The sequence below is a fragment of the Camelus dromedarius genome, chromosome X (assembly GCF_036321535.1).
Source record: "Camelus dromedarius isolate mCamDro1 chromosome X, mCamDro1.pat, whole genome shotgun sequence".
Taxonomy (NCBI): Eukaryota; Metazoa; Chordata; class Mammalia; order Artiodactyla; family Camelidae; genus Camelus; species Camelus dromedarius.
Window position 1 is genome coordinate 24,760,203 of NC_087472.1, and position 11,360 is coordinate 24,771,562.

General features: G+C 38.1%; 1 protein-coding gene across 1 annotated transcript; it reads left to right on the forward strand.

The window, feature by feature from the left end:
• Positions 1-5,599: 5,599 nt before the first annotated feature.
• C1GALT1C1 (C1GALT1 specific chaperone 1) lies at positions 5,600-10,785 on the forward strand. The gene is made up of 2 exons (XM_031445999.2): positions 5,600-5,783; positions 7,892-10,785. Exon 2 carries the CDS (start codon positions 7,897-7,899, stop codon positions 8,851-8,853), a length of 957 nt encoding a protein of 318 aa, XP_031301859.2. The 5' UTR covers positions 5,600-5,783; positions 7,892-7,896; the 3' UTR covers positions 8,854-10,785.
• Positions 10,786-11,360: the final 575 nt, after the last annotated feature.

The following is an 11,360-nucleotide window of genomic DNA, read 5'->3' on the forward strand; positions in this document are numbered from 1 at the left end:
AATTTATGAATGTTCTTACACTAGTGCAAGCAAGAAGTAATACGGACTTAGTAAGAGTGGTGGCAGTTTGAACATGAAGGAAAGGATAGAAGCAGGACTCACTGTGGAGGGAGTCTCAGCCTAACTTAGCAACTGACTGGATGGATAGGTCAGGGAGAAGGAGGAAACTGAGAGCTTTGGGTTTTTGTACTAAGTGACTGGAAAGATAAGAGGAAATGGTTGTCAGGCAGTGTATGTAGACAAGGTTAATCAATTCGGTTTGGGCCTATATAAGCTTTTAAAAATTTTATTATGCAGATTCCCAAACACAGAGAAAAACAGAGAGAATAGGATATTGAAGTCCCATATACCAATTACCTAGCTCAACAATTAGCAGCTCATGGCCAATCTTGTTTCTCATCAATACCCTTACCTATTTCTTCTCTCCCCAACTGGCTTATTTTGAAGTGAATCCCAGACATCATATGGTATCATCCGTAAACACTACAGTATGTATTTCTGAAAGATATTCTTAACATACCCACAAATAATTTCACCTAAAAAATTAACATTAAGTCTTTAACGTCGTCAAATACTTGATGTCATCACTAAGTATTCAAACTTCCTCAACTGGCTCCTTGTTTGACTTATATAGTTGGTTAAAATCAGGATCCAGATAAGCAGACCCATTGAATGCAGGATTCTGTCTAAAGCAGCTATATGGAGATATCAAGCAGGCAATTGAAATCTGGGGTCCCAAATTCAAGAGAGGCCAGATATATAGATTTGGAAATCCTCTTCCCAGAGGGAATGGTTGAAGCTATTTGAATAGATAAAGCTATTGAGGAGCTATTAAAGGAGAAGAATATAACAATAAATATGGCCCAAGGATAGAACTTTGGGGAACAACTACACTGGGAAGAGGAGAAAGAGACCAGAATGGAGGACATGTAGGAAACAGTTTGAGAAAGAAACAAGAAGTTAAAAAGCTGAAAAAGAAAACAAGATAGTGTTGTCATTGGAACCAAGAAATGAAAGTGTTGCACAGAGGGAGGACCACACCATTTTCCTCACGTAATGCTTCCCATCAAAAGAGTCTTGGGCTAGGACTCAGTCATTACTCTACTAGCTATGTTGCAAGTTGAGCAAGTCACCTCCTTAAGCCCAAGATTCTTCAGGTTTAAAAACAAATTAAGACCAGTCCTCTGGTTAACAGGCTACTATGAGGATCAAATGAAGAAGGCCTTTGTTAACTGAAAAGCACTGGACAAATAGAAGAGGCTGCTCATTCAATACATCTTTATTGTTATTTTTATTAATTATGTGAAAATATAACTTAACTGCTGAGTGGAGGATTTAAAGTTTTTAATATTGGGAAACCCTGAATTTGAAAGGTCATAAATCTTCAAAAGTCTCATTAGATATAATAGCCAGCTCTTATGAGCATCTACTGTGTGCTGGGCACTGTTCTAAATCCTCCACACAACTTAACTCATTTGATTCTCAAAAAAAAAACTTATGAGATAGGTACTATTATTAGCCTTGTTTTACAGATGAGGAAGCTAAGGCTGAGAGAAGTGAACTAACTTGTCCTAGGTCACACAGCTAGGAAAGCAGCTGAGCCAGAGTGCAAACAAAGTCTTCCCTGTGCCAGGGCCTGACCACTTAATCACTACACCAAATTTCCTCTTAAAAATATGCCTTGGAAAATTAGGAGATCACCATATTGCAACCCTAATGAATTATGGATCTAGGCATCAATGGCAGCGATCATCACAAAGACACCCAGACATAATGTTTCTGAAGGAAACACACGCCACCATCTATGAAGTAACTGCATCCTCCGCCCCTCCCAAAAACTGAACCTGAATCAAAGCTTTTAGATTAGGATTATGGTTGCCAGATAAATTTCAGGATTCCCAGTTAAAACTGAATTTCAGATAAACAACAAATAATTTTTAGTGTCCCATGCAATATTTAGTATGTTCCAGGTGTTATATCTGGGACATAATTATACTAAAAATGTATTCATTGTTTCTCTGAAATTCAGTTTTAACTGGGTGCCTTGTTTTTTTGTTTTTTGTTTTGCTAAATCTGGCAACCCTACTTTAGCTCCAACTACCCATTTATAAGGAACAGAAAGGAAAGAAAAACATATTAAAGGAACCAGAATGAGGCTATCTGCACCAGACTGTGGGTAAATGTACAAGACAAACAACCAGACTTCAACAAAGAAATATCAAGGGAGAGAGAGAGAGAAACCTATAGACTAAAAAAGAGACTTAAGAGACACAAAGCCCAATCACAATGTGTAGACTATTTGGATTCTAATTCGGATTATTAAAAAATCATGACATTTGCGATACTATTGGTAATTTGAACAGACTGAATATTTAAGTATACTAAGAAATTATTTATTTTTCAGTTTTCTAGTGGTATTGTGAGGTTTTTTTTTTTTTTAAGAAGGCCTTATCTCTTATAGATACATTTTGAAATGTTTGTGGATGAAATGGCATGATGTCCCAGAAGTGCTTCACAATAATCTGGAAGGGGTATAGATAGAACAAGACTGGCTTTGAACTGGTGATGCTGCAGCTTCACTAAAAAGTACATGTGATTTCATTATACTTTTCTATTTCTGTGTATGTTTGAATTTTCCCATAATGAAAAAGGTTTTTGAGAAAACAATACCTAACACAGTGACTGACTTACTGTAAACACTTAATACATACTTGTTGGCAGGCAAATGGGGTTGTTAATTTAAAAAAAAAAGAAAGCTTCCAGATGGCCATCAAATAGAAAAATTCTGAAATGAGACTGCAAGCATGAATATGCCTGAAAACACAAATGAGATTCATTTAGGGACTAAACTACACTCTAATGGAAACAATAATGAATTTGCTCAGATGAGGGAATTTGTTTATTGAAGATGAACAGTTGTGAAATTCTGGGCAGAGGAGGTACATATATTACAGGTACTTAATTTGATAAACACAAAAGACATTTTTAACCCTCCAAAAAGATGTTATGCAGAAAACAATCCACCTTAGATTTTCTTCAATATTTATTATTCCAGTGAATTGTTGTGGAAAGTCACATTAATTTCCCAAAGGCCTTTGAACAGATTTTGAAATTTTGAGTGCTTACATGCAAGTGATCACCAATTACTAAAAATTAATGACTTCTCATGCTGAATAATGCATGCACTTGGCAGAAAGGCTTTGCCAAAAATGCAGTGTTGTCAATTTTGAATGCAGTCTTGCCTTACCTGCTGGGTACATGAAGGCAACCAAATTTAAAAGCAACCCTCCCCACCACAAGGTGCAGGTTAGTATGTCTGGTGAAGTGTTTAGTGCAGGTGAGATAAGCTGTTTATTTTATGCTTAATATTCCACTATATAGATGTACCATAATTAATGCAACCATTAGCTTATTGATGGATGTTTTCCACAATTATAAACAACAATGCATTTGACCATATACATTTAGCTCGCATTCTGGTGCTTTAATTTCTATGGGAGAGATTCTAAGAAGTGGGTTTGCCAAGCCAAAGAATATTTACAAATATTCTTAATTTTAACAGAAACTAATTGCATGTATTTTTAAATTAGGGCTACAATGTGGAATGGTGTTTTTAAAATGCAATCACCTACCTACAAGTCAATCTCACTAACCTCATTTCAAATGCTAAGTGTATTTAAGCAGAGAATTAGGTTCTTAGACAATCTCTCATTAACAGTGCTTTTGGTGTTGAAAATCCCATGGTTTACTCTATTTCAGAGCATCTTATATCAGTACTTCCAGTTTGGTATACCTTCCTGTACTAGAAAGCTGCAGCATTTTTAATTGACTCCTTGCCACTGTCTGAATTCTGAGTGCCATGTTTATCTGTCTTTCCTTGGTCTCTTTTTACAAAGAGAGACTGGTTCTCTGCATTCTTTAAAAGGTATTTTTATTGGTATATTTTCCTCTTACACTTTTTGTCCAAGATCTTTTTGTTTGCTGTTCTTCAAATTCAAAAATAAATGCTTGTGAAACCAGTGAAACAATGCAATATGAGGATGTATAAAGACAAAGCTAATCACCCACACCTTGACGTCCTGAGGTGATCAGTATTAACAGCTTGCTGAGGAGCCTTCCACAACTCCCCTTGCTCATACCAACATATCAAGCATATGTGCACACATATAAAATTTTGTTTGCTTTCACCAATGTATAATCATACCACACACATTATTCTGCAACTTGAATTCTTAACTATGTATGTACATATATATTCATACACATATATTTATATATGTGACAACTGACAGTATATATTATTTAACAAAATACAGTGGAGATACTCTGCAGTCTTCTTTTCCAGTTCTAAAATTCATTTTTGTATCCCCCTGGAGAACATATCACCATTATAGTTATTGTACTTGTAATGAACTGTTTAACGTCTTTCTTCCCTGCTAGACAGAGCTTGAAGGCAACGGGCTAATTTTGTTCACCACTATATCTCCAGAATTTAGGGTAGAGCTGCCAGGATACTAATTGCCTAAAGTCTATCTGTTCATTGTTTCAGTGCTTCCTAAAATTTTCAGTCCACTTAAACTGGGTCGTTGCCAATACTCAAATCTACATGTCTTTAGGAAATCAGGCCCTAGTAAGTCACCAAGTTATTTGGATGGAACCAGGTGACAGTACATTTTTAAAATCTGTAAGAATGTGTTTTGTGCTTTTTAGCAAAAAAAAAAAAAAAAAAAAACTTTCTGTCACAAGAGTTAATTTTAAAAGACAGATCACATGTAATTTTAATGTATAGTGGAAAGAGAGCTCTACACTTGTAATTAGACCCGAATTCTAGTCCCACCTTTGCTATTAATTACTGTGTAGCCTTTAGGAAGGTACTTATCCTTTCTGGTCGTGGTTCCTCACCTGGAGTTCTAACATTGGTTAATTCCACAAATATGTATGTATTGTCCACTGCGTGCTGGCATTTGGCTAAGTGTTAAGTGATACAGGAGTGAATAATAATAATAATAGGTAACAGTTAATGAATGCTTACTCTATGCCTGGTCTTTTGCTAATGTAGTCAAAAGCACTATCTCATTTAATATTGCATGACATAGCACTACCGTGGTATTTTCAGAACTTTACAAAGGCGGGAACTGAGGCATAGCGAGGTGAAGTAACTTTCCCAGCATACCAAGGGACGCGGTGAAGACAGGATTGGATTCCAGACCGTGGGGCTTCAGATGCCATTCCAATAACCGTAGCGAATCCTTGCCCTTATAATTAAGGACTATTTCAGTGGCCTGCATTTAATCCCAGCCCAGGAGTACTGGGAGGAACCACTGAGAGACCCGACACAAATGCGGCCAGGTGCAACGCTCTACCTAGCACTCTGTTTCCGCGCCCGGAAGGTGAAGAGGTGGGAGGAGTCAGCGAGTTGTAAGCACGCACGCCTCTCTGAGCGTCCCATTGGGTACAGGCGAGCGTGCGGGTCACGCCAGCAGGACGCGCTTCTCTGAACTCGGCAGGGGGCGGAGGGAAAGGGCGCGCTGCGTACGCGCGGGTCCTTCTGACGTAGGCGCGGGCCGGCGGCTCCGCCCCGCGGAGGGCTCCTTTGCCCCGCCCCGCTGCCGGCGCCGTCGTGGCGTCCACTTCCTGGCCCTCCCCACCTTCAGCGAGACCAACGAGAGGACACCGCCTGCATCTAGAGCAGCCTGACAGGAACGTAACCGAGTGGCGCGCGAACGTGGGAGGAAAACCGTGCGCGGCTGCGCTTTCCCGCCCCTGAGCCGTTCTAGACGCGGGTGAGTGCTGGGGCATCGGCTCGTACCTGGAGCGGCCCCCGGAGCGGCCCGGCCCCGCCCCTCTCCCGGGGAGGCCCTGGGTCCTGGCCCACTCCCAGCATGCTCCACGCGATGTGCCCGGGCAGGTGCAGTGGGAGAAACAGTGAATGGGGCCGACCGAGCGCCGCCTTCCTAGAGGCGCTCCCTCGGCCCCTCCTTGGGGTCTAGAGGTGACCACGTTTTTCCCCTCACCTCTGTTCTCCATTTCATCCTCCTCCCTTTACGTACTCCACCCCAGCCACCTTCACCTAAAAAGATTCATCTCAAAAACCACTTCAGTAGTTTCTGCCTTGTTTGTGCTGTTGTGCGGTTTTAAGTTTCCCTCTCCTCTGCACCAAATGTCCTATCATGTTCATCTGTAATGTTACTTTTTGTTTGTTTTTGCCTTCCCTGCTGGAAAAAAAAAAGCTACTCCTTAGAATAATTTGTGAAAATGATTCATAAGTAATATCCCCATCAGGAAGAACTCTGACATACATATGCTATTATCAAGCTAAGAGACACCGGTCAATTATCATATATTGGCCAGAAATAATGAAAACTGTAATGTGAAATGCCAAAGCCCTATATAAATTAAATTAATTTTAGAATGCATCTGATAATTGTAATATTAAGCAAAGCTTGTTTCCTGACAATTCTCTTTTCCTTATTAGAGCTGTTTGTTGACCAAGTTCTCTGAGTAACACAGGAAAGCCGTCCTGCCTCTTTCCCCACCTCCCATCCCCGCTCAGGAGTTACATCTGTCAAGCTGTTCCACACCTTGTCCTTCTAGTATAAGTCAAAGTCCCTTTCCTTTAAAAGAAAACCCAAGGATGGTTTCCTTGTAGCAGTAGGGTGATGTTGGGTGCAAAATATCATTTATAGTTAACGGATCCCACTTTTTCATTTATAGGAAAGCAAAGTTATTCAGTAACTTATTAAATTCTTAATAATATGAGTAGAAGCACTGTTGAGATCATATTCTGTAATACAAGAAGCATTAAACTGATGTCAGGATATCTGACTTCTAGTTCAGTTCTACCTCTGACTGTGACTTTGGGTCAGTTATTTAACCATTGTGGACCTTCTGTTTCCCTATCTGTAAAATGGGAAAAATGACAGTTGGTTACTTCTAAGGCCCCTTTCAACTTTAAGAGACAAAGGGAAAATCTGAGTAGCTCAGTAGACCATTCCTTGTGGAAATAGAGGGGAGATTGGGAAAATCTCAGCAGTTGTATTTAATGTTGGCTTTTCTTTTAACTTCTAATTGAAATAAAAGTGTAGACTTTCCCCTTTTTACTTTCCCAGAGATTAAGAAAATGACTTGGGAAGAAATAAAAATGTTCATTAATGATCCCCAGATAACGCTTATATTGACTCATTTCTAACCCAAATAATTTAACCATTTTCATTATGGGCTTTTATTACATCAGTTAGTTGGGATACTGTATTGGAAACCATTTGGACTTAGGGATAAAAGAGTAAATATTAATGTATATGGTATCAATTTCAAGAAACGTGCTTTAGATGTACTCAAAACACCTGAGGACAGCAGCCATCAGTTAAATAAAGCGCAAAGTTGAGAACAAATGCCAGTACGGATACCACTGGTGATTTGCCAGTTGTAGGTGGTTTTATCTATTCAGTTTAAGGTTTTGATGTAAAACTCCATTTATAGCCACAGAGGTATTTACATAATATAATGCAAGCTTGTGAAACAAAATTCCTTTAAAGAGAATGATGGATGGACAACCTCTGTAACATTGGTTTCTGGGTTTAGTGCTTTGATTTAGTACTTGGTTAATTAAATCCCCATAGATGAAGTGCAAAAATAGCCTCCCAGAAAACTCTACTGCAAAGAGGTATTCCTGCAAAATTCCGGTTTATACTGAACAGTAATCAGATACCAATGGAAGCAAAAAATTCTTAGACTTCCTGATACTATTTGCAACTGATATGATTTCAAACTTGGGAACCTTTTTTTTTTTTTAATGTTAAGAGCAAAAGGTAAGTATACGAAGAATACCAAATCAAATCACTAGACTAATCCTTTTCTATTAAGTATCCTAAGGATCTTTTTTTCTTTATAGGGAAAATGCTTTCTGAAAGCAGTTCGTTTTTGAAGGGTGTAATGCTCGGAAGCATTTTCTGTGCCTTGATCACTATGCTAGGACACATTAAGATTGGTCATGGAAATAGAATGCACGACCATGAGCATCATCACCTGCAAGCTCCTAATAAAGAAGATATCTTGAAAATTTCAGAGGATGAACGCATGGAGCTCAGTAAGAGCTTTCAGGTATACTGTATCATCCTTGTAAAACCCAAAGATGTGAGTCTCTGGGCTGCAGTGAAGGAGACTTGGACCAAACACTGTGACAAAGCAGAGTTCTTCAGTTCTGAAAATGTTAAAGTGTTTGAGTCAATTAACATGGAAACAAATGACATGTGGTTAATGATGAGAAAAGCTTACAAATACGCCTTTGATAAATATAGAGACCAATACAACTGGTTCTTCCTTGCACGCCCTACTACATTTGCTATTATTGAAAACTTAAAGTACTTTTTGTTAAAAAAGGATCCATCACAACCTTTCTATCTAGGCCACACTGTGAAATCTGGAGACCTTGAATATGTGAGTGTGGAAGGAGGAATTGTCTTAAGTATAGAATCGATGAAAAGACTTAACAGCCTTCTCAGTGTCCCAGAGAAGTGTCCTGAACAGGGAGGGATGATTTGGAAGATATCTGAAGATAAGCAGTTAGCAGTCTGCCTGAAATATGCTGGAGTATTTGCAGAAAATGCAGAAGATTCTGAAGGAAAAGATGTATTTAATACCAAATCTGTTGGGCTTTTTATTAAAGAGGCAATGACTAATCAACCCAACCAAGTAGTAGAAGGATGTTGTTCAGATATGGCTGTTACTTTTAATGGACTGACTCCTAATCAGATGCATGTGATGATGTATGGGGTATACCGTCTTAGGGCATTTGGGCATATTTTCAATGATGCATTGGTTTTCCTACCTCCAAATGGTTCTGACAATGACTGAAAAGTGAAACAAGAGCGTGTATATGATCATTGTATAGGACATGTGTTGTCATTATTTGTAGTAACAGCTACATATCCAACACAGAAATATGTTTCTTTTTCAGTTTGGTGGCACTGGTTTATTCACACATGGAAGTTTATTAGTATATTTTTAAATAGGGCAGGGGTTTTTTTTCTTAAAACTCATGCAAATTTCAGGTGTGTTGGAAAGAAATGTTAAAAGAATAATAATTTTACAAATAAAGGATATATTTATAATGTATTTATGTGATAAATTCTAAATTATGATCATTAAAAATCCGTGTGGCACATATTTTTGCTGATTGATTAAAAATGTGGCGTGTCTTATTAGCTTTCTAAGATATGCAAATAAAATCTCTAGTTGTGAATTTGTGATTAAAGTAAAACTTTTCACTGTGTGTTTGTTACTTCTAATGTTGGTTTATGTTCTAAGCCTCCACAAGTGCCAGTGGATTTGCTTTCTTCAAAATACACAACCAAGCAATAAAGGAAATGTTCCCAGCCAGTATTAAAGTGAAATTTAAAATCTATCCCTGAGAGGAAAAGTGAAAATTACTTGTAAAGGTTAATAATTTTCCTGGGAGCTAATTTAGTGGCATTACTCAGCACACACAATTTCATTGTAATTCTCTGTACTTCTCTATGGCGATACTGAAATTGAAGTGGTGACTGTAAAGAATGTAACATCATCTGTATTGTTTCCCAGTTAATCTGGCTCTCAGCTGTGGCTTGGATAAAAGTATATCAGTTGAGATTTATTTACCACTGCAGAGCAAATGAGTTCTTTGGAAGTCTCCTTTGAAGAACTTCTTTTGGTATTTTGGCAGTTTCATTTACCTGCATTGAATCTGTCCTGCTTTTGGTTTACCTGTTCAAATTCTGAGATTTTTTTCCCCCCATGTTCATGGTTGCACTATATTCAACTGTTTTTGGTGTGGAGGCCTTATCCTCACCATTCACCTTGGATTTCTATACCATTTGCCTAATTTCATGGGCTACCCATTAGCTTTATGGATGGCACATGCAATACAGTATAAATGTGTGAAATACTTGGAGCTGACTTGTCCTATAATCGGGCCTGCACATGCCATATTAAGTCAGATCCATAAGGCCCCATGGGGTGTGAAACCATGACATTTTAGAAATCAATATTTCCTGTAACTGGCCTCATGATGTTAATGGTCTCCCACAGCTTTTGCAAACCAGAAAGAATTTCATCAAGACGGCCTTGGGCTTCAAATTATCGATCATCAGAGTAGTGTGTAAAACCCTTTGTTGCAATTTATCTGATTTCCCTCATTGGGGATTTTGATTAAAACTAGGGGTTATTAATTTTGAAAAATAAGAAAATCTCTTTATCAAGCACTCTAATACATGGTCTTAGATATAATTACTACAAGTCAAATCATGTTCAGTGTGAGTACAGTGATAAACAGTATCTCACTGTGATACCCAGTTCACAAGTGTCACCTTGCCCCCAACACCAATATATTAATTTTTTTTCTACTGTATTTATCACCTTCGATTATATTAGCGTATCAAGAAAAAGCTGTAATAAGTATGTCAGAGACTACATTCCTAGTAGGTACTAAGGTAACAATTGCTTTTTAAAGCAAATTGATGCTCTTAATTGTATTCTTATACGTGAGTATTCCTTTAGAAAATGTTGGTTGCTTACATAGTATGCTATCTCATTGAACTTGGTTGTACCTAGTCTTGTAGATAAAATCTGAATCAGTAACATAGAAAATGGTGCTACTAAGGTCATGATTACAAATTTGATCACCATGTATTCAGTAGCCAAAAACTGTAACCCTAACTCCACTATGTTATTGAGGAGAGAGTTGGGAAGAATGGAGGTCTAATTGATCAAGACTGTGAATATATTTGACATATGGCTGGCTAATGGCTACTCTATTGGACAACACAGGTCTAACCAATTCCAGAAGTATGAGACCCACTGGCTGAGATATGAGTGAGAGAAAACTTAAAGTTTCTTTTAAAAGTTGTATTAATCTTCCTGGTTTTATTGAATGCAGTGGAAACTGCAACCTGACTTTTAGCAGTCCCCAGGCCACCTCCTTGGACAGTTTCAATCACTGGATCTTCTTTCTCAAAGGCAAAACATTGGATTTGGAACAAAATATGTATTAGACCTCTTGGCTTTTTTTCCATGTAGCTAACAGATTGCTTGCGTATCAAGTCTGACTTAAAATGCCCAGGTTTTTCTGCAGTGCATTTAAACAAACCCATCTATTGAGCTTTCTTAAAGCAGGGCATATCTGTATTAGAAAAGTTACTGAAAGCAGACTCTAGTAATGATGTACCACTAATTTCCCACTCATATATTTAAAATATTGTGTTCCTTTTAGTGCCAGCTGACTTGAATACATATCTGAGTGGTTATGTGAAGAACGTGTTTGTAAGTTTAGCTTTCTTTTGGCAAAGAAATTTGGAAATTTTTGCTAACCTTCCCACAAAGGAGTC

Excerpts from the sequence above, each read along its gene's own strand:
- C1GALT1C1 (XM_031445999.2), top strand. The coding sequence starts at position 7,897 with ATGCTTTCTGAAAGCAGTTCGTTTTTGAAGGGTGTAATGCTCGGAAGC.